General features: G+C 42.2%; 1 protein-coding gene across 6 annotated transcripts in view; it reads right to left on the reverse strand.

Annotated features, from left to right (window-relative positions):
* Positions 1 to 2,826: 2,826 nt before the first annotated feature.
* The window catches only part of STK33 (serine/threonine kinase 33), a 94,898-nt gene continuing 73,090 nt past the window's right edge, over positions 2,827 to 24,634 (reverse strand). For all 6 annotated transcript variants that reach the window (XM_042447187.1, XM_042447193.1, XM_042447192.1 and 3 more), the window contains 5 exons: positions 18,536 to 18,648; positions 18,191 to 18,276; positions 8,871 to 9,122; positions 8,612 to 8,695; positions 2,827 to 3,677 (listed from right to left, as the gene is read on the reverse strand). In XM_042447187.1, the coding sequence (XP_042303121.1) occupies positions 3,501 to 3,677; positions 8,612 to 8,695; positions 8,871 to 9,122; positions 18,191 to 18,276; positions 18,536 to 18,648 (712 nt within the window). In that variant the 3' untranslated portion in view covers positions 2,827 to 3,500. The remainder of the gene's footprint in view (positions 3,678 to 8,611; positions 8,696 to 8,870; positions 9,123 to 18,190; positions 18,277 to 18,535; positions 18,649 to 24,634) is intronic.

The raw sequence follows: 24,634 nt of genomic DNA on the forward strand, positions 1-24,634 counted from the left end.
GAGCACAGTTTTCCAACAACTGGTGAATTATAATGCCAAAAAGCAATGCAGAATGTACAAAATTCAGGCCCAGCATGTAATTGCTATTGGTTTTAGGGAATAAAGGAGTGGGGGAAACCTCAAAAGTCAGTTTCGTTGACATTTTCACATATCTCTTTCAAAGATGTATATATGTAGCACTATTGAAAAGCAACATATATTCCTGCGGTCTCTTCTACATGCATATGCATGCATGCATTCTTACCTATGCACTCACACATATATAAACAACTTTATAAAATCCAGCTTCAATTCTCCCTTTAATTAAATCTAATAGCTATTAGTAAAATCTTGGTGTAGAACAAAACTACTGTGTGTGCAAACTACTTGTGCTATTCACAGACCCCTTTTTTACATAAGTAGAAAGGTTCTCTGTTGTATCTCTACATACCATTAATATTTGAAATATTCTTCAAGGTGATTGTTTCTATCAAATTTTCATGTAGATAGGCTGAACAAATGCAATAGTATTGCATTTTTAAAGGATCAGACTACTGTTGATTAAGGCTTTGTCAGATCAGGCACTTTCTTTCAGTTTTCCCAGTGGTGCCCCTGACAAGCCACTTATACAAGCATTAGCATAGGCAAGCTTCCATTGCAATATGAAAGTGTCCTAGGAGATATATATATATATGTACACACACACGTACATACAGGGACAAAAGTTCTGGGATATATGTTGTTGGTTTTAAACTTTTAACTCCCACCCCAGGACCCCAGAGCAGCAGCCAGTGAGGCAGACTATTATACAGCGATATGCCAAGCATCACAGCTAAGTGGGAATGTGAACTTGGACTTCTAACTTATACACCAAGACTCTAGTCACTGTAAAGGGAGACCATCTTGGATAGGGAGCTATAAAGCAGGATGCTGGAAACAATACATTATTGAATGTGATACTGAAACTTCATGATACCAAAGCAAATGTTACACATTCACAGTAAGTAAATAAATCACCCCACTCACAAGGAAATTTTACTGATGTATTCCTTTTATATAAAACTCTTAGCATTCACAGGCCCATGGTACAAAAGAACAGAGGGCACCATATATGTCGGCTTGGCTCATAAAAAAATTCCATTTACAATAGCCAAGGACTTATTTGAACACAAAATGAAGTCACCCTTAACACTATGTAGTCAGTTTGCAAGTACTGTGATCAGGTAGGACTGACCTGAGGTTGGCTAATGATGCCTCTGCAGCTCTAATAGAGCAAGTCCTGACATACCCTTCAAGCAACTGTCTCACTAAAGGGAAAGAACTAGCAGTGAGAGTTAATAGCTAACTAGATCTGCTCTTTTAGGACAAAAGGGACCTATTGTGCTTCTGTCAGGAAAATCAGAAAGCTGGACGGACTTTCTAAGAGACTCTGTCCGTTTTATATCAAACTAGAGAAATTGTCAGATTCAGTATCCAGAATGGGGCTTTGTTGAGAATAACCTGAATGTGGGATGTGGAGTGGTGGTTTAAGTTCAAGAGAAGCACTTCTGAATATAAATTGTTACAAAATTAGACTTTGTCACATTCGCATGAACAATTCTTTAAACAGCTTAGTGAAAACATTACATTCTTGCAACAAAATTCTTAACTTTTCATACAAAATACAGTAAACATGAATGCATCTACTGATTTCAAATAGATAAAAGCAATTCCCCATCACTCATTCATACAGTATTTAGAAATAGTTCAGAAACAGTTCGATTAAGACATACACATAGTATTTAGAACATTTGAAATACAATTACTTCAGGCACTTTGAAAGGTCAAAAGAAGTCTTTGCAAGTGACAAGGTATGACACTGGTAGGCACCAGGGTGCAGAAAACTCTCTGTAGCCTGTTTCTTGCACAGTGGGTTCTCAGTACTTCCTCAAAGAGTCACCTCAAAAGGGAGAGGAAAAGACAATGTAATCTGTATCATGCAGGACAGAGATTCACAGAGGTACTAGATATTTCTACATGTACAGGGAGGATTCCGTGCAATTATGGGAAGAACAAAAACAGTTTGTTTTTACAGATTCTAAAACAATATGGGCGTGTTACATAAGCACACAAAGTACACGGAGAGCACGTATTAGGGTTAAGAAGGGGCATCACTTCCTGATGCCCCTAATACGCACAGAGCGTGTAGAAAATGGCAGCGCCCTATACACATGGGCACCGCCATGACTATGTCATGACCGCACCACCTCCAAACGGGGCGGCGAAGAAGTGACGTAGTGGGGCCGTGTGAGGGCGCCTGGAGCGCCCTTTCTGTGGCCCCAGAAGGAGCTCTGTTTCGGAGCTCCTTCCACGATTTGCGTTGCTGGCGCAACCTCTACACGGCTGCACCAGCAACACAAATGAGAAAGGGGCCAAGCGGCCCCTTTCTCCGCATCCCTGCTGCCGTCGGGTGTCCTTGAGGCATGAAGCCCCAAAGACACCCCTTTCCAGGCCGCGGCGAAGCGGCCTTTTGCCACTTTCCCGCAGCCTGGGAAGCAGCGGATCAGGGCCTCAGAGGCTGCCGCTGTGGCAGCTGAGGCCCCGATCCAGCGGGGAAAGGGCCAGTTACAGGCTGCCCCAAACAGGCTATCTGTAACGTGCCATAAACATATTTGAAAGAATCAAATGCTATGAAAAGCATCTGGATCAAACCACTATAAAAATATTTAGCCTAACGAAGGAATTTTAAACAAAAAGGGCATTATTTGTAAATGAAAAAGAATCGTATGACATAAGCATTTAACTTTTCTTTCACAACACAATTGAGTTTTCATTTTAAAATGAAGACGAACTAGAATGTGAAAACAATTTCCCTAAAATCTGGTTTATTTAAACATGCAAGAATTCTAGCAGGAAGAATATACTTAATAATACAAAAACATTTAAGGTAAATTATCTAAACAAATTATAGTGACATTAAATATCAGAAACAATTTTCACTTGACCTTGGTAAATGGGTATATAATTTTGACAAATTTATAAGCAAACTGCTAACAAATTATTTGAAGTGCAAAATGCACAGTTATTACAACACACATACACAAAAAAACACATCACATAGCCACCACAGGTTTGGCTTTTCCTTACACCCCCCCCCCCACCCCCACTTCACAAATCTTTCTAATACTAACCAACTTTCAGTAAAACACAACAAATGAATTCAAAGAAACTAATTGCTTGCCGGAATGATGCATAGCCTACAATAAATAAAAGCCAGATTTTTTTTTTACACACTTCTGTGCTCTGAACATTATACTATCAGTGGATGCCCTCATATAGGTTAGGAATTCACACTGCTTTACCATTGTTAACAGCACTACTGTGAGGCTATTGCTCCTGATGATGATGATAATAATAAGTCTCAGAACAAGAAAAAAGGCATGAGTTTAGGATACATTGGTCCTTTTTAAATAGTTGCCACACTTTTGGCACCAGCAATAGTTCCTTCATAAGAATTGGAATCTGAATAGACAGATTCCCCCTTAAGGTTTCTTTTTCATTTTGTGTAGGCTACTAAGGACTGTTGATTTTGGTGTACTTTTGCCAGATGATTCTTGACTCAAAGATGAAGACGATTTTTCCATTTCCATTTTTTTCTCTTGATTATCCAGACTCCGCTTTGTGATTGACCCTGGAGACAATGACCCAGATCCACAACTCTGTATTTTTAAAACAAACAACAAAACTCATGAGCACAAGGAGACAATGCTATGTTGAACATATTAATTAGGGCAAGGGAAGGAACATGTGGGGAATAAACTGAGAGTATTTGTCCTCTAACTTATATAGCTTACTTTGGCCTGATCCAGACAGGCCAAAATAAAGTTGCTTCGAGTCACTTTGGAGGTATGCTGTTTAAATGATACATACATCCTAAGAGTCCAGAAGGTGCACCAAAGCCACGCTCCAGTCCTAAGGACTGGAGTGCAGCTTTGGTGCAGCTTCCAGACTCTTAGGATGCATGCATCATTAAAAACCATACCTCCAAAGTGACCTGAAGCAGCATTATTTTGGCCTGTCTGTATAGGGCCTTTACTATTCTAGTTTCAACAACTTGTATCCACAAAGACATCAGTAAGGACAGATTGCTTACCTGTAACTATATTTCTTCGAGTGGTCACCTGCGAATACACACAAATGGATTATATCTGTACTTGCATAGAAATCTCAGAAACTTCTGGAATCACTGGGCAAAACTTAGTTCCTGCTCTTTCCTCAGCTCCATAAAGTACACCGCATAGCAGCGACAGAGAGAACTTAGCCATGAGCAGAACACAACTGAGGGGAGGATGGGCGGGATTTGTGTGTATTTGTGGATGGCCACTCAAAGAAATACAGTTACAGGTAAGCAACCTGTCCTTCTTCTTTGTGGTCTGTGCGAATCACATAAATGGGTTAGACGGACAAGCTTTGGTCAGTGGAGGAGGGAGTATCATGGCACCAATTGTGGAGTTCAAACAAGTTGTGTTTATTAACAACAATAAACTCTTGAACTTAAGTTCATTTGTTAGTGTCATTTTCTTTAGTTTCAAAGCATATACAATATGCAATGCAATTGTCAATGTCATTTATTGGCATCAAAAGGCATAAACACAACAATAATGCATTTGTCAGTGTAAACTTTCTTGGTTTCAACAGCATACACAACATGTAATGCAAAGAACTGTTTCAATGCAAACCCAAAAACAACACTGCCCTACAAAAGCTGCATCCCATCTGGTGAAGAGCCAGTTGTCCAAATAGGGAAAGACTATGATTCCGCGTTGATGGAGGTAGGCAACGATTGGAGCCATACACTTGTGAAGACTCTCAGTGCTGTGGAAAGTTCGAACGAAAGGATCCTGTACTGGAATATGTCGGTCCCAATGGCAAAGGTGAGGAATCTTTTGTGATCTTGACAAATCCCAATGTGGAAGTAGGTGTCCTTGAGATCGAGGGTCACGAAGCAATGATCTTTCTGCAAAAGTCGCAGAATAGAAGCAAGGGTTATCATGTGAAAATGGAAATAGACAATAAATGAGTTCAGTTGCCGTAAGTCCAGAATGGGCCTGAAGCCAGAATCTCTCTTAGGAACAGTAAAGTAATGGGAGAAGAAACAGTAGTGGGCCTGAGTGGGGTCTACCGGCTCAATAGCACCGTTGTGAAATGTGCGCACTGTGTCAAGTAGAGTGTCTGAGGGTGTGGTGGCGTTGATCGGGAGCTCTTCAAACTTGAGGGTATAACCCTTACAGATAATGTCCAAAACAGGAGAGATGATTGAGGCCCAGCAGCTGAAGTAGGGCCTCAGCCTATCCCCAAAGGGAGTAGATACAAAGTGCGCAAGCCCATTTCACAACCTCCTCTTGCCTTTTTGAGCATTCTTCTTCTTACAGCCCTGGCTGTATTGTGGCTGTGGTAGTTGGTGACGATCAGATGAAGAAGAGGAGGATTGGGATGGTCGGCACTGTCTGGGTTGGTCCTGCTGATACCAGTGCTCCTGTGGCTGGTAAGACCTCTGTTGGTACAATTGATACCCAGGGCGTTGAGCTCCATACTGACACCAAGGAGACTGAAATGAGGTAGAAGATATACCATGTTTCTAGGCAGCGGCCTTCATCCAGTATTGAAAATTGAGCTTCTCAACCATCTCCTTGTTAAAGAGACCAGAATCATAAAAGCGCATGTCCTCAATGGCTTATTTGGTGAGGACATGAGAGAGAGCCTTCTCAGTGGTTGCTCACACCCTGTGGAACTCCCTTCCATGGGAGTCTAGGCTTGCCCCCTCACTGCTGGCCTTTCACAGGGAGGCAAAGACATATTTGTTTAAACAGGCCTTTTAAGATCTGGCAGGCTTGGTTTTATTGGGGGATGAGAGGGTTGGTTTTAGATTATTATTTTTAACTTTGTATGTTTTACATTTTATATTTGTAATTGTTTATAATTGTACAATTTTAATTGTACAGTTTTAGTTGTTCTGTTTTATATATGTTGTTAACCACCTTGGGTCCCACTTTGGGAGAAAGGTGGGATAAAAATAAAATAATAAATAAATAAATAATGGCAGAACGAGCATGGGGGTTGAGATCAGAACAGTGCAGCCAAGTATGCCTCCGAAGGCCACCAAAACCGACAAGATCTTGGAGGCTCTGGAATGGCATGCTGAGATAACCTGTTGGCCACCTATGGAATAGGCTTCGGCACAGAGGGCCATAGCCAGCTGCTTTTTGTCATTTGGCATCTCATCCAGGAGGGGCTCCATATGCTCCATGCAATCCGTGTAGTTAGCCACCTTAAGGTTGAGCACTGCTGTGGCGTAGAATTTTTCCACCAACCCGTCAGTCTTCTTACTCTCCTTGTCAGAAAAGGCAGAAGAAGTTCTGGAGAAGAAAGGCAGCTGCAAACTCTCAATAATTGCCAAGTTTGGCTTCGGATGCTCAAAAAGCCAGCTTGGGCCTGAGGAAGCAATTCAATATAGGCTCTTGATCTTCCTCAAGGTGGAAACAATTGTAGCTGAAGTGGACCAAGAGTGTTTGGCAATCTTCTCCAATGAGGGGAGGCGTCAGGTCCACCATGTCACCATCCATACAGGAGACCTCTATCTCAAGAGCATTCGCCATCTGAACAATGTGATCGGTAAAGGACCTGACATCATCTGTGAGGAAGCTCCACAAGATATTAATGGAGACTTCTCAACATTCGAAGTAAGGCTCGGGCAGCATGATTCCCTCGGAAATAGACCTGAGCCAGGGGAATCCTTGGCTCGGTAAGGGCCTATCATAGAGAGATTCCTGACAAGGTGGTACTGGCAGCCATGTTGGAGGGGAGGCCCTGATGACCTGAGCCTCAGTCACGATCTTAGCAGGAGCGGATGGTACAAGCTTTGGGGGCTGGAGATTGTGGCAAAGATTGGCGGGATCCACTAGCAAAAGATAGCTCCCAGAGTCAGAGTCGAACACCAAATCCGGATAATGTTGAAGAAGGTCTCATGAAATGAGGACTCCACATCGACATTAGCAGCCTCATCAGCCTCAGTCACGAGACTGGCTCGATCCCATCAGAGTGGAGAGACACGAGCCCATGGGCTAACATCTACTACTTGACCAGACAAGTGTGGAGTCAGTGTCTGAGGATTTGTGTCTTGAACCTCTCCTTCTGACTCGGGAGTCAGTATAGAGATGGACAATCTGGGAGGTATCAAACAGAACCAAGAATTCAGCAGCAGAAACAGTTGGGCTCAGGACTGACGCATCTGGGTCAGCACCCAAGGCAGCAGATGGAGCCAGCTTTCAAACCGAGAGCCCTTTTCGGCTCAATTTAGTAGAAGGTGCAGCAGAGCAGGCTCATTTTGAAGCCATGCATTCGGTAGACTTATCTTCAGAGTGCTTATGCTTCAATGCCTTCTTGGAGTCATCACTCCAATCCTTCTCCGAACTTGGAGCCTTGGGGTCCTTGGAAGACTTTTCTTTGGGCTTGTCCCTGACTTTAGATTTCCCTTTCTCCTTACCAGAGGTAGAGGGATGATCCGCCCTCCAGAGCAGGGGAAGAGGTCAGTCTTAAGGCCTGCTCCCAGAGAGCCACTTTGAGCTTGATGTCATGGTTTTTCAATGCCTAACTAGTCATGGACATGCAAAGAGGGGAAGTCTTGGCATTATGTGCTTCTCCTAAGCACAAGACACACAAATTGTGGCGATCAGAAGTGGGGATTTTAGTCCCACATTTGCCATATCTCTTGAATGAAGCCATCATAATCAGAGTTGACATATCAAAATCACAAAACGGAGTAAAATGGTCAAACAGACCTAGGTCAATCAATCAACAAACAACATCCAAGTGAATTTCTAAAAGGAAAATTAAAAAAAGCTGTTAGGTCAAAATCAAAAGTACAAGTGATTCCACAAGCGGTTCCCTCGAGCTGCTAACACGGCGGATGAAAGGAACTGAGGAAAGAGCGGCAACGCCAGAGGCTTTATAAGGGTGGGCAGAGCTACCACCAAAAAGTTGTAAACTAAGTTTTGCCCAGTGATTCCGGAAGTTTCTGAGCTTTTTGCACAGGCACGAATATAACCCATTTGTGTGATTCGCAGAAATCCACAAAGAAGAAGGGAGGTTCTGGAGGAGGTTAAACTTTTTTAAAACAAACAACTCCACCAACAGCAGCTACTCAGAGTAGGGCAGTACTTGATTTTCAAAATGAAAAAGTTGAATATATTATTATTATTATTATTATTATTATTATTATTATTATTATTAACCTTTATTTATGAAGCGCTGTAAGAACTACAACAATCCACTAAAAAAATAACCTGGAAATGTATAGTGCCATCACTAGGCTCACAGCTAAATTCAGTTCACCCAAATGTGCTAATTATGTGAACCAGCATCAGTTAATGGGTAATCTACATAAATGTCATGATGGTGGCACTTTTTCTCATCAGGAAATCAGGGTTTTCACATATATGCTCTACTGGCTGGGGATAATATACTCCAACATATTTGGAGCACCAGATTGGGGAGGCTGATATTTTAAAAGGCAAGAAAAATACATATGAAAAATAAATAAAATATTAAAGTAGTTGGGGGGGATATGACTGATATTTTTTGTAAATAAGCTTACACTGGAAGTTGATCTAGCAGATGAACTTTTCTTTTTAAATGTTCCATTTTGTAAAGTACTGGTGTGATGCTTTTTCTTGTTAGTCTGAAAAAAAAGAATAAAAGTCAGAATGGTTTGAAGAAGAATTCACAGTAAAAGAAAAACAGAAAGAAGTCACTGTGATGCACAAAATTTGATTTTCTTAAACATAAATCAACTTTGTTCTGCACCATCATCTAGTTCCATTTATTTAATTGAACATGTATTGGTAAACTTTTACTTGTTTTGTTGGTGTAGAAGGTTTGCTGCTCCCACTTTCAGTTTCTGTATCAATATTAGGATCTGAGTTGCCATTGCTGCTAACAGGACTGTTTTGGCCTTCACAGATTTCTTCCTGTTGGGTAGTGGATGATGAGCCATTCAGATCACTTTCAGAAATGCTTGTTTCTCCACCCTCTGTGCTGGAGCTCTGATTCCACTTCTTCATCAGCTCAAGGACATTAAATTGCCTCTGAACAATGTGTGTTTCTCCCTAAACAGTAACAGTGAGTTCAGTATTTGCTTCTAAATTATGGACAACAAACAACAAAACAAATAAGACATTTACATTTGTGATGCAGGGCTTAGTATTCATCAAGCCTATGTGTTTCTTCAATTCTCTCAAACAGATCAAAACTATAAGGAATTTGATGTAGTTGAAAGAAAGAGCTTGTGCTCTGTGGTGCCTGGCTTTTCATCCTCACTGTCAACCAGAGTGGAGTAAGGTATGTACTTTCATTTGCTTTGTGAGGCCTCCACAATGATAGACATGAGGTCTGGTTAGTGAAACAAAAGCCCACAGTCCTCCTCACAGATATTAAATAGCTTCTCTACTTTCAAAGCGGGCTGCATGTGGCCCACCAAAGGATTCTGGGCAGCCTATGAGGATGTGGAATGACTTTAAGGCTCCTCCACTGCTCAGCATCCTCCTGAGGAGAGGGTCATGTGTAGGAGGAAGAGGACAGGCAAACATTTGCCCAGTTAGGCTCCTGCACTGTTTTGCTTTCTCTTGAGGAGAAAGATGGTAGGGGAGAAGGAGGGGGGAGGACACTCAAGTGCTTGCCCCTCAAGGCTCTTCCGCTGCCCAGCTCGCTCCTGAGAAGGCCAAGTGGCGAAGGAGGAGGATTGGCAAATGCTTGCCCTACGAGGCTCTGCTGCCACTTCCCTTTCTCCTGAGGAGAAAGCCAGATGATGGTGGAGATATAGGAGGACAGGCAAATGCTCACCCAGCAAGGCTCCTCCTCTGCCCAGCTTTCTCTTGAGAAGGCCAGGCATCAGACAAGGAAGAGGAGCAAATGCTTGCTTCTCAAAGCTCCTCTGTCACTTGGCCTTCTCCCAAAGAGAAGTCCAGGTGGAGGAAGAGGACATGAAAGGCTCTTCCACCACTTGGCTTTCTCCTGAGGAGAGGGCCGGACAGAAGAGAAGGAAAATGGAATTAATATTAATTAATTCTAGTTGATATTAATTAATTAGTATTTAATTAAAACCTATCTGTAGTGCGAAGAAGTTTAGCCTATTTTAATTTTGGCCCAAACCCACCACCAAGTTGTGCAGGTCTGTATTACTGGGCAAGAGCAATGGTGTCTGATCATCTAATGCTACATCTAGGGAAGGGGTGGCAATTGTATCATTGTAGACATTGGTGTCTGTCTCAAAGGCAGGAGCATTGCCAAATTCAAATCAAAAACTGTTGGTGGTACAGTTAGTATTGCAGAAGCTGTCTGTGACGTTGGGACTTAAAGGAAAAAAGCCCTGATGGCATAAAAAGACTGAAGAGTTTGGGAGCCCTAGTAGGCCTTCTAGGGACTGGATGATTTGGGATTGGGCAAGCTACAGTAAATATAACCAGCCAGTAATGACTATAGTGTCCAGCAAAGGGAGACAGAGATCGTGGTAAAAAGTATAGTAATTCCAATCTCTCTGTCCATACTCTGGATCATCCTACACACTGTATTTAGGCAGAGCTCAGTCCAACCTATACAGATATTGCCTGCCTCTTATTCTTACAGCTGGTACATTTGTTAAACAAGGCCTTCAAGGCCATAACTCCCTGGGACATACAGACAACATCTGAAGATGACAACTGAAGAATAAAGAAAATGAAAATCTCTTGACAAAATGGGGATGTTTAACTAGAATAGAAAAGAAAAAATAGAAGAAATTAAAACAATCAAAATTCAGCAAGTTGTAAAGACTGGAAACATCTCCAAAAAGAAGCCATTCCAAAAGTTCTTGCAGCAACAAAAAGGAACTAAATGGAATAGCACAAACCACTTCTTTTCATCATATGCAATGGCAGGCTCTCACAAAACTCTGCTCAATAACAAAATGTTCCAAATCACACTGTGCACTAGTACAGACCTCATATGTGGCACTCTGAACACAAAAAAGAATATAAGATTTCACCTATACCCATAAATACCATATGGCAAGGCAATTCAGGGCAAAACTTATGTCCTCTTTTCCAGCTACTAGATTACATTGCCTGTATCAGTATACTTCAGTTTTTGTCTTCCAATACTTTTATCTTCTTATAGTACAGGGCTGTGCCTATACGCACGTGTCGTTTTTTAAGCACTTAGGGTTGGGATGAGACACACACGAAAAGAGAGAATTAATTCTGTATGAATCAGGGTAATGTATTCCCGGTCCTTCCAAATTTATAGAATGATTTTCCAATGTGGACTCCAATTTTGCAGGTGCAAATTTGCATCTGTAATTAACTATAGACAAATTGATGTTGTAGACATCCAAATAACTACCTTATTTGCAAGCGCATTCAGGTAATTAAATTTCTAAGTGCACCAAATCACACCTACAAAATAAGAGGCTGAGTTGTGGCCTCAGGGAAAAAAACCCGCTATGTTTTAAAGAGCTACAAATACTTAAATAGCACATGAAATGGAAGGGTGGTTGTGTTCTGACAGTTTTTAAGAAAGTGGAACCACTTAAGTTAATTGTCTGTATTGCCTCATTTGAACACCTGTTGAGTTTAATTGGCTAGCATCTGGTGCTAATTGTAGGGAAAGTGGAGGATTACTAATTGGTTGCCTTTTAGATTGTTTCATTTTCTTTTGTCTTTCCTTCAAGCTTTTTTACTTCAGATTTTAAGGGAGTGCACGTCAGTGAGATTCAAAGAAGAGAATGAAACAGTTCACCGCTCCATCATGTGGCACCCAGCATATGTTAGAAACACATTTTCCACTTTGTGATTTCCAGGAGATTCTGTTCTGAATGGCAATACTCCCACACCCCAGCACCCAGAGAGAATAAAAATTTTGTGAAGATATTGTTCAAAGAAAGAAGAAGCTGTTCATAAATGATATTAATAAGAAAATACGATATCATGTGTATAATGAAGAAATTCAAGACTATTTACATAGTTGCCAATTATTAACTAGTAAACAATTTGTGACAGCAGGAATACACAAAAACAGGAAACCAGAACAATCATGTATATACTCAGTAAGAGCAAAAATCTGGTCAATAGGAAGGCAGGAGGAAAACAGGTGAGAAACCGCCTCAATAACTGAAAATGAAAATGCAGCACTCAAATCATGAAGAGCAGATATATATGCAGTAGTGACAAAATGTTCCATCAGCTCCAAATATGGACCAGCATGTGGAAGCTGAATGTTTGCTTATATTAAGATAGAGAGTTAGGTTCTTATACAAAAAAGAAGCTCCATGCCCTCCTTGAAGCACTAGAGAAATGTATTAGTTTCTCCAAACATTTTTGTACATTAATGTTGCTGTTGTTAACTGCCCTCAAGTCAACTGCAGATTCAGGCCCATGATCGCCTCGATTGAGTCCAGCCATATGAAGTGTGGTCTTCTTTTCTTACTTACTATTTTCTACCTTTCCTAGCATTACTGTCTTTTCTAATGAGTCATGCTTCTCATGATGTGGCCAAAGTGTGACAGCCTCAGTTCTGTCATCTTGGCTTCCAAGGATTGTTGAGGCTTGATCTGTTCTAGGACCCATTTGTTTGTCTTTTTGGCTGTCCTCAGTATCCTCAGCACTCTTCTCCAACACCATGTCTCAGATGAATTGATTTTCTTCTTACTTTCTTCACTGTCCAGCTCTCACATCCATACATGGTAATGGAGAATACAATGCCTTGGACAATTCTAACATTAGTGCTCAGTTATATATCTTTACATTGGGATCCATTCTGTTTCTCCATATTCTGTGCTAACAGTAGCCTATTGTACATTACTCCTTGAGATTCAAAAATTCTAAGGACACATAAATCTGGAGTATTACTAATGTCTAGAAGTGCTCCTATCAACTGCATTCCCAAGGATAAGTTAAGAACTATTTTAATGGACAAGCATAAACCTGGGTTTCAGAGGACCAACAAAAAATGAAACCATACAAAGTATTCTTGAGAGGTTACCAGTGAATTAAAAAAAAACAATACTGATGGCAAAGAATAAATGCTTCTAACTCCGGCCCAAAGAGTAGCCAGTGACCACACAATCAGAGATTTATAAACAGACTATCTCCAGTAGATTGCATAACGTGTTAACACATATAACATTCTGTCAAAATAATAAATATTTTAGCAACTCTCTTTGTGCTAAATTTGGTGAAAAGTGTCTATAGCCTGTTACAGACGGTCAAAATAAAGCTGCTTCGGGTCTCTTTGGAGGTATGCTGTTTAAATGATGCATGCATCCGAAGAATCCGGAAGCTGCACCAAAGCTGCACTCCAGTGCTTAGGAATGGAGTGTGGCTTTGGCGCGACCTCCGGACTCTTAGGACCCATGCATCATTTAAAAAGCATACCTCCAAAGCAGGGGTAGGCAACCTTTTTGAGCCGGGGGCCGGGTTGCTGTCCCTCAGACAACTGGGGGGCCGAAGCCAAAAAAAAAATAAAAAAAATAATTAAATAATTTTTAAAAAAATTTAAATAAATAAATAAACCGGGACAAATGTAGGACAACATTTTCAAATGGTGGACACTTTTTTAAAAAAAGTGGAGGACACGCAAAAAAATTTGCTGATTTTTTAAAAAATGTTAATATAAATGCATGTTTCTGAGGCGTCTATAGACAATTGCCCCCCCTTGCTCCTGTGCGCGAGAGGCCAAAGGCCCCGGCGGCAATCGGTGGCAGGACCGGGCTGGGGCCGGTCCCAAGGCTTCGCCGGGCCGCAGGTTGCCTACCCCTGCTCCAAAGAGACCCAAAGCAGCTTTATTTTGACAGTCTGTAACAGGCCTATGATTCAGTGAAAATTTCTACAAACGCCATAGTTCTGATATATAAGCATTATCTTTGCTGGACCATAAATAATCTTAATTATGATAATTGTTAGACATCACATTAACTATTAATTATCATTTGTTGTTTTAACTATTTTCATATTAGTGCTGACGTAACTTGGGCTGGCTACAAATCTACTTCCAAAATCAGTTCAAAATACTTTAATGCCGTAAATGACTTTGTACTTCTGATAAAGTGGCCTACCAATGTTTTAAATGAAATAGTTCATGTGTATGTAAACACCTGTCTTTCTATAGCCAAATAAAAGTGGAAGATAGGTGAGTTTATTTATTGGTTTATTGGTTTGCCTATGCAATCCAAATGAAGTAAGGCGTATGGCTACAAAAGAAGAAGCAACTGGAAACAACCAAACCAGAAACACCCAAGAAACCTTACATGAAAGAAAAATACTGAGTTTCAGGATGTTTCCATTTGTCAGGATTGCTTTGATTGTGCATGGCAGGTGGTTGGACTGGATGCTCTCTTCCATTTCTATGATTCTGCATAACAAATCTTGCCAAGAACCATAGAATCATAGAATCATAGAGTTGGAAGAGACCACAAGGGCCATCCAGTCCAACCCCCTGCCATGCAGGAAATCCAAATCAAAACATCCCCGACAGATGGCCATCTAGCCTCTGCTTAAAGACCTCCAAGGAAGGAGACTCCACTACACTTCAAGGGAGTTTGTTCCACTGTCGAACAGCCCTTACTGTCAGGAAGTTCCTCCTGATGTTGAGATGGAATCTCTTTTCCTGGAGCTTGCACCCATTGTGATAACCCCCTGTGATAGGTTCACCTTAGCATCACCATAACTCTGAAATGACTTAAAGGCACACAATAACAACAGCAACAACAACTAATCATTCTATCCTGACATACATATTGGAGAAACAGAAAGCTATTAATACTAGCCTTATAACCCATGGAACATTCCCTTTTGTCTCTACCACCATCAAGAATATTTATATACTTGCTTAAGGAAAAAAAAAACTTTACCCTATGCATCATTAAATGGAAATAAGTCCTGCTGAACTTACCTCTGATGATATGCATAGGATTGCACAATGAATGGGGGTACAAGCTATTTTAAGACAATTGTTTTGGGTAACAGCCTTCTACATAATCAATGTAAACAAAGTCTGCAGATTTCCCCAATGGATTGTGCCCTTGGTAGTTTATTTTGAATGTAAATGTGCCATTTTGGGGGGTGTGGTGTGGTGTTTTTTTTTACCGCCACATTCAGTTATGGAGAATGATAGCTTGTGTTTTGTCACTTTTTTGTTGTTGTAGGTAGTATAGTCTCCTAATGGAACAATTCAGTGTCACATGCATCAACTCTGAAGAGCATTATATGACATTTGGCATCAAGGGGTTAATTTATTTTACACAGTAAAATCCTCTACATGATAAACCACATTCAAGGCCATACCTCTGGACTTTTTGAGATCACCTTGGCTGTCAAGGCAAAAGTTTGAAACCTGCTTAGGTTTTCAGTGAAGCTGAACACCTGATCACATTGTAGAGAAGGGTGGAAAACTTTTCCTGGTGGGGTCAGCTTTCCTTGGAAGTTAATCTGCTAAAACTCACACACCAATGCAAGCAATAGGTGAGGCAAGAATTAAAAGTATCCTCTTTTCTCTCATTCTTTAACTACTCCCTTTTCTGTCTTTTGCAATTCCCTTTTCTCTCTCTCTTTCCCTCCATCACTCTCTTTTTTCTCTCTCCAATTGACAGACTGCATAAGAAGAGATAGATAATTCTTCCAAAGAATCTTAATTGATCAACTGCAGAGGGCTTTTAGACCAGGAGGCACAGGGTACCTAGTCCCCCACTGTATTAAGTCTGGATCTCAGAATTTCTGAAATCTAAACTTGAAAATGGTATCTTAATAAATATACACAATGCACAATACTGAACATAAACTATGAGCTAAGTCCTAGCTTGTTCTCCCTCCATGCTCCCATTAAATCTTTCTTGCTAAAGTGTTTCTCAAAGTTTTTTGCTATCTACCTCAACTATTATAGCTTTTTTCTATAACTGTCTGCTCCAAACTTACTAAATGTACTCAAGCCCTTCTTTAGGCATTGCCAACTTATATATCAAATGGTATTAGCATCTTCTGAATCCATGCAAGACAAATGGCACATAACAAGTCCCCTGGCACCTTCATATTGGTTTAAGTGAAGTATACTATTCATCTTGGGTCCAGGCTATTTGAAGGACCATATATCCCTGCACAAGTCCACCAGAGTATTGAGATCGTCTGGAGAGGCCCTTCTCTCTGTCCCACCACCTTCTCATGCATGTTTAGTAGCAACAAGAGAGAGGGCCTTCTCAGTGGCTGCTCTCAAGCTTTGGAACTCCCTGCCTAGGGAAGCCAGAATGGCTTCATCCCTGCTATCTTTCCAGTAGCAGGTAAAGATGTTCTTGTGTGGGCAGGCCTTTGCAAATCTGGGAATGTTGTGCTTTTTTAAATTTTTAAGGTTTGTATTGTAATATTCAATTTTAACTCATAACTCGGGTCGGCAACCCCCGGCCCGTGGGCCGCATGCGAGCTCGGTCCTGCCGCCAATTGCCAAAGGCGCTGCGCCGGCAGCAACTGGCGGCAGGACCGGGCCTCTCGCGCAAGCGCGCTGGGCCTTTGGGGGGCTGCTGGCATCCTCCCTCTCGCGCAAGAGGCGAAAGGCCCCGCGCCCTCACACGAGAGGCCAAAGGTCTCTTGCGTGGTGCCTTTGGGGGGCCACCGGCCTCCTACCTCCTTCTTGGCCTCCGCGGAGGCCGGGAAGGAGCCCGTGGGGCCAGGAAAGAGGGGGAGGCCTCCAGCAGTGGCGGCCCCCCACCGGCTCTTTGCCGGGAAAGAGGGGGAGGCCTCCAGCGCTGACACCCCCGCTGACTCTTTGCCGGCCCATCACGGGGCCCAGGCCTGTCAGGGGCCAGGAAAGAGCCGGCGGGGAGACCTCCCTTTGCCAGCATCTGATGGGCCTGGGCCCCGTCAGGGGCTGGGAAAGAGGAGGAGGCCTCCAGCGCTGGCAGCCCCCGCCAGCTCTTTCCAGGCCTGTAGGAGCCCTGCTGCGGTCGCCAGAGCCCTCCAGCAGGGCTCTAAGGGCCACAGCGGGCCTATAGGAGGCCATGCAGCCCCAGGCCTCCCTCCGGAGAGAGAAGCCTGGGGCTGCAAGGGCCGTGGAGGAGCCCAGGAGGCGGCCTGCCGCTCTGGGGCTCCGTCACGGCCCCAGGCCTCCTTCCGGAGAGAGAGATCTAGGGCTGCAAAGGCCATGGAGGAGCCCAGGACGGCGGTGTGCCCAAGCCCTTCCCTTCGGCCGAAAGGGCCCCTTGGAGCCCTTTCGGCCGAAGGGTAGAGCTGAAGAGAAGGGCCTGGGACGGGTGCCCAAGCCCTTCCCTTCAGCCTCCCTCCCCTTCAGTCGAAAATGCCCCTTGGAGCCCATTCGGCTGAAGGAAGGGACCAAGGAGGACAGGGAGGGCACACGCCTCCTCCTCTCCGCAGGGCTTCGGCAGACCTGAGGTGTCCTTCGGAGGACACCTCAGGCCTGGCGAAGCCCCGAGGAAAGGAGCTGGGGCTGCCAGCCGCCTCCTCCTCCTCCCCGCGGGGCTTTGGCAGACCTGAGGTGTCCTTTGGAGGACACCTCAGGCCTGGCGAAGCCCTGAGGAAAGGAGCAGGGGCCACGCGCCTGTTGCTCCTGCCCTTCATGGGCCCTTACTGGTCCCCAGCTGTCTCTGAGAGGCAGCTGGGGGCCAAGGAAGGGCAGGAGGAGCAGGGGGTGTGCCTGTCACCCCCACTCCCAAATCCCCCCCCCCACTTCTAGCTGTCTCTCAGACAGCTGGAGGTCGGGAAAGGGAGCAGAGAAAGCCCTGCCCCCAGAGGGTGGAAGCTCCGCTCCGGCATGCGGCTCCGCCTACGGAGGGTGGAAGCTCCCCCCCCGGCTTCAGCCCCCCCGTTGTCTGAGGGACAGCCAACCGGGCCCCCGGCCCAAAAAGGTTGCCTACCCCTGTTATAACTGTTTTAACTTTTTAAATGGTTTAATTGTTTTTTATATTTTATATTTATACATTTTAATATTGCACTCTTTTTAAATTGTACTGTTTTAAATCTGCTGTTCACCCCTTTGAGTCCCTATATTGGGAGAAAGGTGGGATATAAGAAAATAAAGTAATAATAAATAATAATACTACCCCAAACATAAAACAGTCATATGGCATTTATCTAACTCTGGCATGGAAAAAATAAATCCCACAAATAAGTAGAAGTTTTAAGAAAATAAAAGGAAAACTTACTGTTATCCACTGGCAGTCAAGCAGTTCATTAGCAGTGAATCTGTGGGCGGGGTCTACTTTCAGCAGCTGCTGCAACACATTTCTGGCTGTTAACAGGAGACATTCATAAACCTCATTTCTCTTAGTTGTTAACACACACTTCTCTACATTTCCTCAGGATGCTTTAATCCAACATAATATTTTACTTTACTGTAGTGAAACTAACACTTAGCAACTGTTTAGGAGTTTTTCTTAATATCACGTTTACAATTATGAGAAAGCAATACTAAAGAAATCAAAATATTGCAGCAAAATGTCATGCTAATAGGGCTTTTGTTTGCTCCTGTCATGCAACTGTCTACTTACCAGCTTCACTGACTGACTGCCAGATTAAATGTTTAAACTGAAGATCTCCTTTCTTTATAACTTCAAAAAGTTTTTCTTCAGAGCCTGCTATAAAAGGTGGACCACCAGATAATCTATTTTGGAAGAGGGAGGAAAAGGAAATCGTTTTATGTTCTGAGTCTGTAATTACATCCCTAATCTTCTACTGTACTATCTTAATATTCAAGCTTTGACTTTTTATTTTAGGACAGCATTTTTCACTTTATGTGGAATGATTATGATAGGACAAAAACTGTTCAGGCAGAACATCATTAGCTGAATCTAAAGAAGTGGATTTATATCCATGAAGGCTCATGATAAAATAAATCAGTCTCAAAGGTGCTGCTTGATTCCTTCAGTCCCTCTCCTTTTTCCATTTTATAATGTAATCCAGGAATGTTGGGATGTATCCTGACTAGGGTGAGCAGAGAAGCCTCAACCTCCTATTCTTAATTTATCACTGTCAAACACAATTATATATTGATCAAAAGTTCCATATTGTGATTACCCAAGTGAAGAAATCTACGGTTCACAGGCAATTTTAAAAAATCGAGATTTGAAGCCAAACGAAGTCTAAAATATTTGAAGGAATGAGGAAAGTTTATAGCATCTGCCAAGAATCAGCCATGAAAGAGAAGATTTGTGTGATCACAAAATCTGGAGTAAGGCCTCAGTGGACAGAACACAGATTTTGAATGCAGACAATTTCAGGGTTAATCCCATACATCTCCAAGTTGGGGCAGGGACATGTAAACCCCTGAGAAACCAGTGCCAGATAGTCTACATAATACTGGGTTAGATAGACCACTGATCTAAGGCCCGGTACAGACTGCCAGAAAGCGGTGGTCTGGGGCCGATTTCAGGGCATCTGTCTCTGTTTTCCACAAGTACAGGATTTCAGCCACATGATGTTTAGCAGATGTTACTTTTGTTACTGTTCTATCAAAAATACAGCTTTGGTCTATAAATTTATACTTTACTAGAACAGTGGTTTCCAAACTTTGGTTTCCCAAGGTGTTTTGGACTTCAACTCCCAGAAGGCCCAGACAGTTTAATAAATAGTCAGAAATTCTGGGAGAAGAAATCCAAAACATCTGGAGGACCAGAATTTTTTCTATAAATGTGTTCTCTTGTTGTCTCATTAACTATAATGAAGATCATCAATTTCAAGATTTACGAATTATCTTGCAACATGCTTATCAATCCAACACTCTGCAGTGGGTTAACCTTCCAGCAGCACAAGCAACATACAGAGTTTTTCCCATTAGTGATAATGGCTGGTACAACTGTCAAATATGCTTTTGGGTGGCACTTGGGAGCCATATAGATGACCATGACTTGTTTGATTATTTTGTTGAGCTTTTATTGGACTCACTGGAGGATGGGACAATGGAATACATATTGAACTCAAAAGATACAATGTAACTTATGAATACAACCTCGTTCTGTTACATTGTTTTTAGAAACAATCTTGGAGGAGTAAACATATATGTACCTCGGCATAAACAGGGAGGTAGAATTCAGAGACATGCAACATGTTACTCTGGAGTATCAATATTCAAAGGGACCTTGTAGCATTTTAGGCACTACAGTGGTACCCCGGGTTACGAAATTAATTCGTTCCGCGGTTAATTTCGTAACCCGAAATACCTTCGTAAGCCGAATTCCCATAGGCGCTAATGGAAAAATAGCTCTCTGCTGCCCTCCGGTGGCGGAAAATAGCGCCGCGGTTTTTTCGTAACCCGAAGAAACCTTCGTAAGCCGAAGCAATAAATCCCTATGGGATTTTTTCGTATCCCGAAAAATTCGTAACCCGGCGCATTCGTATCCCGGGGTACCACTGTACATGTAAGGAAAGCACGCAGGTGAGCTCCTGTAACCTAGTCCCAGCTTCTGCCAACCTAGCAGTTTGAAAGCATGCAAATGAAAGTAGATAGATTGGTACCACTTCTCAATGGGAAAGTAACAGCATTCAGTGCAGCCATGCTGGCTACATGATCACCAGAGCAATCCTCAGACAACGCTAGCTCTTCGGCTTAGAACGGAGATGAGCACCACCCCCTACAGTCAGTTATGACTAGACATTCATTTTAAGGGAGTATCTTTACCTTTTTACCTCCTATTAGGAATGGCAGGAACTATCCACCATGAAGTGATACAACAAGAAAAATTTGAGTAAAGTGCTTGGGTAACAGAGCCAAGTGTTTGCTTTTAATATCTGCATTTGTATTCAAAATTACTTTAAAATAAGAAGCATAAAACATATGAAGATGAAAATGAAATTTATCAGAATCCTATCTTTATCCCTTTTTTAGAAGTGTCTAAATCCTGAACTGCTTCAAGCCTACTGTTAGAATGGCCTGAGATATAATCATGAAATCAGAGCTAATCTGAATTTTGAATATACTTTGGGTTACCATGGCAGGCAGGCAAAGCAGAACTCCTAACCTCTCTTCATTAATAATAATAATTTGTTTTATTTATATACCGCTATTCCAAAGATCATAGCGGTGAACAGCAAGTAAGCTAATTAGCAAGTAAGCTAATTTGCCCCCAACAGTCTGGGTACTCATTTTAGCGACCTCAGAAGGATGCAAGCCTGAGTCGAGCTTGGGCCCTTTTGCTGGTCTTGAACTCGCAACCTTGTGGTTTTGAGTAAATGGCTGCAGTACAGGCATTTAACCACTGCACCACCAGGGCATTGATCCTTTCCTGTATTTCTCTCTATACTCCTCATCTTCCTAAAAGTTGCTTCTTGGAATTCTAAATCCTCACTTCCCATGTGGCTTATGAACCAGTCTTTTCCTCAACTGGGCTTACATAATTAATGAGCATTTGCACAAACAGCAAGGTCCTGGATTCCTGCTGGAGATAACCTGCTTAATAGGCCAGTGTTCCTGGCAAGCAAGGTATTTTTCAGAATAATCTGTATTTCAATAAAAGTTCAGGATCTAAAGACATAGAATCATAGAATCATAGAGTTGGAAGAGACCACTAGGGCCATCCAGTCCAACCCCCTGCCATGCAGGAAATCCAAATCAAAGCATCCCTGACAGATGGCCATCCAGCCGCTGTTTAAAGACCTCCAAGGAAGGAGACTCTATCACCCTCTGAGGGAGTGCATTCCATTGTCGAACAGCCCTTACTGTCAGGAAGTTCCTCCTAATGTTCAGGTGGAATCTCTTTTCCTGGAGCTTGCATCCATTGTTTCGGGTCCTGTTCTCTGAAGCAGCAGAAAACAAGCTTGCTCCCTCTTCAATATGACATCCCTTCATTTACAATGACTAGATCATAACCTGAATTTGTCACATGTCACTATAATATGACCATAAAAAAGTGTGAACTGATTCTAAACAAATAAGTAGGAAAATGAGGTCATAGTCACCAAATATATTATGTAGTGAGTATTTTTATTTTATGTCTGCTCTCAAAAGCACATAAGTAGCTTTTGAAAATGTTGTCACGTATATTTGATTGATGCCTGCCACTTTAAATCAGAATGCAGAATCATTACTGTCGAGTTCACTTAGCTTTGTTCTTAAAGAAAGTGAAAAGTAAATCTGTTTTCAATTTATTTTCAACTCACTTTAGTCTAATAAACATTTCAAAGAATTTTCCATTTTCAAGTCTCTTTCTGGAATGGCACTAAGTGGGACCAAAATAAAGCAAAATATCTTAAAGGGAAACAGATAAGAGGAAATGTTTCTGTTGGTTGCTCAATTTGTTCTTAAAATTGAGGGGGGGGGGTGTCAATATCCACATGATGGTCCCCTTTTTACAGGCAATTCCCAGCACAAATAAAGACATAGCCATCGGGGTCATCAGAGTGAATAGTGATCAAAGACACAGAAGAGATCTATGATTGGCTAGCTGTGTATAGTATTATGAAATCTGAATGCTCTGGCTACTCAGGTTCATCCATCCTCCCTCTCTCCCTGCTGGCAGGAGAGGTTCATGTGGATTGAAAAAGCTTTTCCAGAAAACCCCAATCAGTAATAAACGAGACTGTCTGTTGCAAGGGATCTTGCTTTTTTGCAAGTTTGGACAGCCCTTTAGAAGAATAAGTATGCTAAATACTACCTATTTCAGAACAAACATATCTACTCCAGAATGCAAAAGTTAGAAGCAGCTCCTGAAATGCTTTTGTATTTCACCCTCTTTTGTACCATACTATTTCCTACATGCTCATGCTTCAGAATCATTGCTTTTTATGCAAACTCTTTCCCCTTCCTAGATAAGTTACACTGGTAGTGCTCATGATGAGATTTGATTTAGTTACCGTATATTCTCAGCTATAAATCGACCTCATGTATAAATCAAGGACAGGGTTTGGAGCCCAAATTATGGATTTTGATATGAGTCATGGATAAGTCAAGGGAGAAAACTTTGGGGCACGCAACAAAGCAATGTTTTCAGGAGAAAAACAATGCCAAAGAACTTAACAAAATTTCAGCAGGCCTAACTGTGCTTATACTAAAGGCAGGATGGAAGAGAGAATAGAGAGGGAGTCAGTGCTTCCAGAACAGATTATACTCTTGCTTTTCACTAGGGAATGGTTCCTTTTTTTTTAATAAGAGTTAAAGTACAGTGTTTACACTGACCCGTAGATAAGTCGACTCGGGTTTTTAAAGTCAATTTTTGACTAAAATTTCTAGACTTATACATGAGTATATACAGTAAATGTTATTTAGCACAACCAAATCATCCTTACATCCATTTTTAGATACTCATATTTGGGATTATAGTTGCCCCTCCTTTTTCATGGGAGATCTGTTCCAGACCTCCTTGCAAAAATGGAGTTTAGCTTATATTCAAGCCCCATTGGCTTGAATATAGGCATGGGCACATGGGGGTGTGAAGGCGTGCACCATGGACTCACACCCCATTCATTCCCCCTCCGTTCATCCCTCACACATAAGCGAGGGACGTGAGACCGAAGACCACAAGAACGGAGGGAAAACTATATAGACAAAAACTATCTCAGAAGAGATGCATTATCTATTGTCAGATGTTGACTTTTGTGCAACAAGTGTTTTGTTTGCTTGCTTGCTTCTTTTGTCTGCATTGGCATCTCCAAGAATCCATGCAAAAGTGCTACTGAAAGGTAGCTTTAAATTGACATGATAATGCCCTGATTCAATTATTTTATTATTTATTTCATTATTTTCTCTTGCTTTTTGTTACTGTATTTCTACTTTTTATTTACTAACTTGAATTCTATATTTCTGGCAATTGTATTTGCAGACAATGGTCCACTTGGCCATTTACAAACAAGTAACCATCATAGTTATTGTGCCATGCAGTGAATCTCAGCCTGACCCTGCTTCCCAAATCTTCACTTACCATACAGCAGCCGTTGCAATCAATGAGGGTCCATTCTCCTGCCACTCAGGAAGCAGCTGACTGACATTCCTATCCCCTCCATGAGTGATCTCCACTGGGAGAGGCAGAAGCAAGGTTCTTATCACAACTCCCCCTTGCACTGGAGATCGCTCACACAGGTAGAGGAACATGAGTCAGCTGCTTCCGAAGCAACTGGGGAAAAGTCCACCATCGATTGCAGTGGCTGCTGCCTGGTAGGTGGGGACTGGAGGACTTTCACCCTCCCAACACATCACCTGAACTAGAGTATACATGTGTGGGTCTGAGCCTTCGAGTCATTTTCAACATATGGTGATCCTAAGGCAAACCTATCCTGGGGTTTTCTAGGCAAGATTGCTTCAGAGGAGGTTTTGCCATTGCATTCCTCAAAGGCTGAGAGAGTGTGCTTTGTCCAAGGTCATCCAGTGGGTTTCCACGCCTGAGCCAGGATTTAAACTTTGGTCTCCAATGCTCAAGCGACTATGTTGTGTTGGCTCTTCAGAGGATACACAGGGATCATGAATATGAAGCAGTCACAAATGTGAAACTCTAGGTTAGGCACTTAAAACTGCCTAAGTGGAGTTTGACCTGTGATCCAAAACACGCTGCAGAAATAATCCAATTTGAGACTGCTTTAACTGCCCCAGCTCAGTGCTAGGGAATCCTGTGAATTGTAGCTTATTGTGGCATCAGAGCTCTCTGACAGAAAAGGCTAAATGT

Source organism: Sceloporus undulatus, chromosome 1 (assembly GCF_019175285.1).
Source record: "Sceloporus undulatus isolate JIND9_A2432 ecotype Alabama chromosome 1, SceUnd_v1.1, whole genome shotgun sequence".
NCBI lineage: Eukaryota > Metazoa > Chordata > Lepidosauria > Squamata > Phrynosomatidae > Sceloporus > Sceloporus undulatus.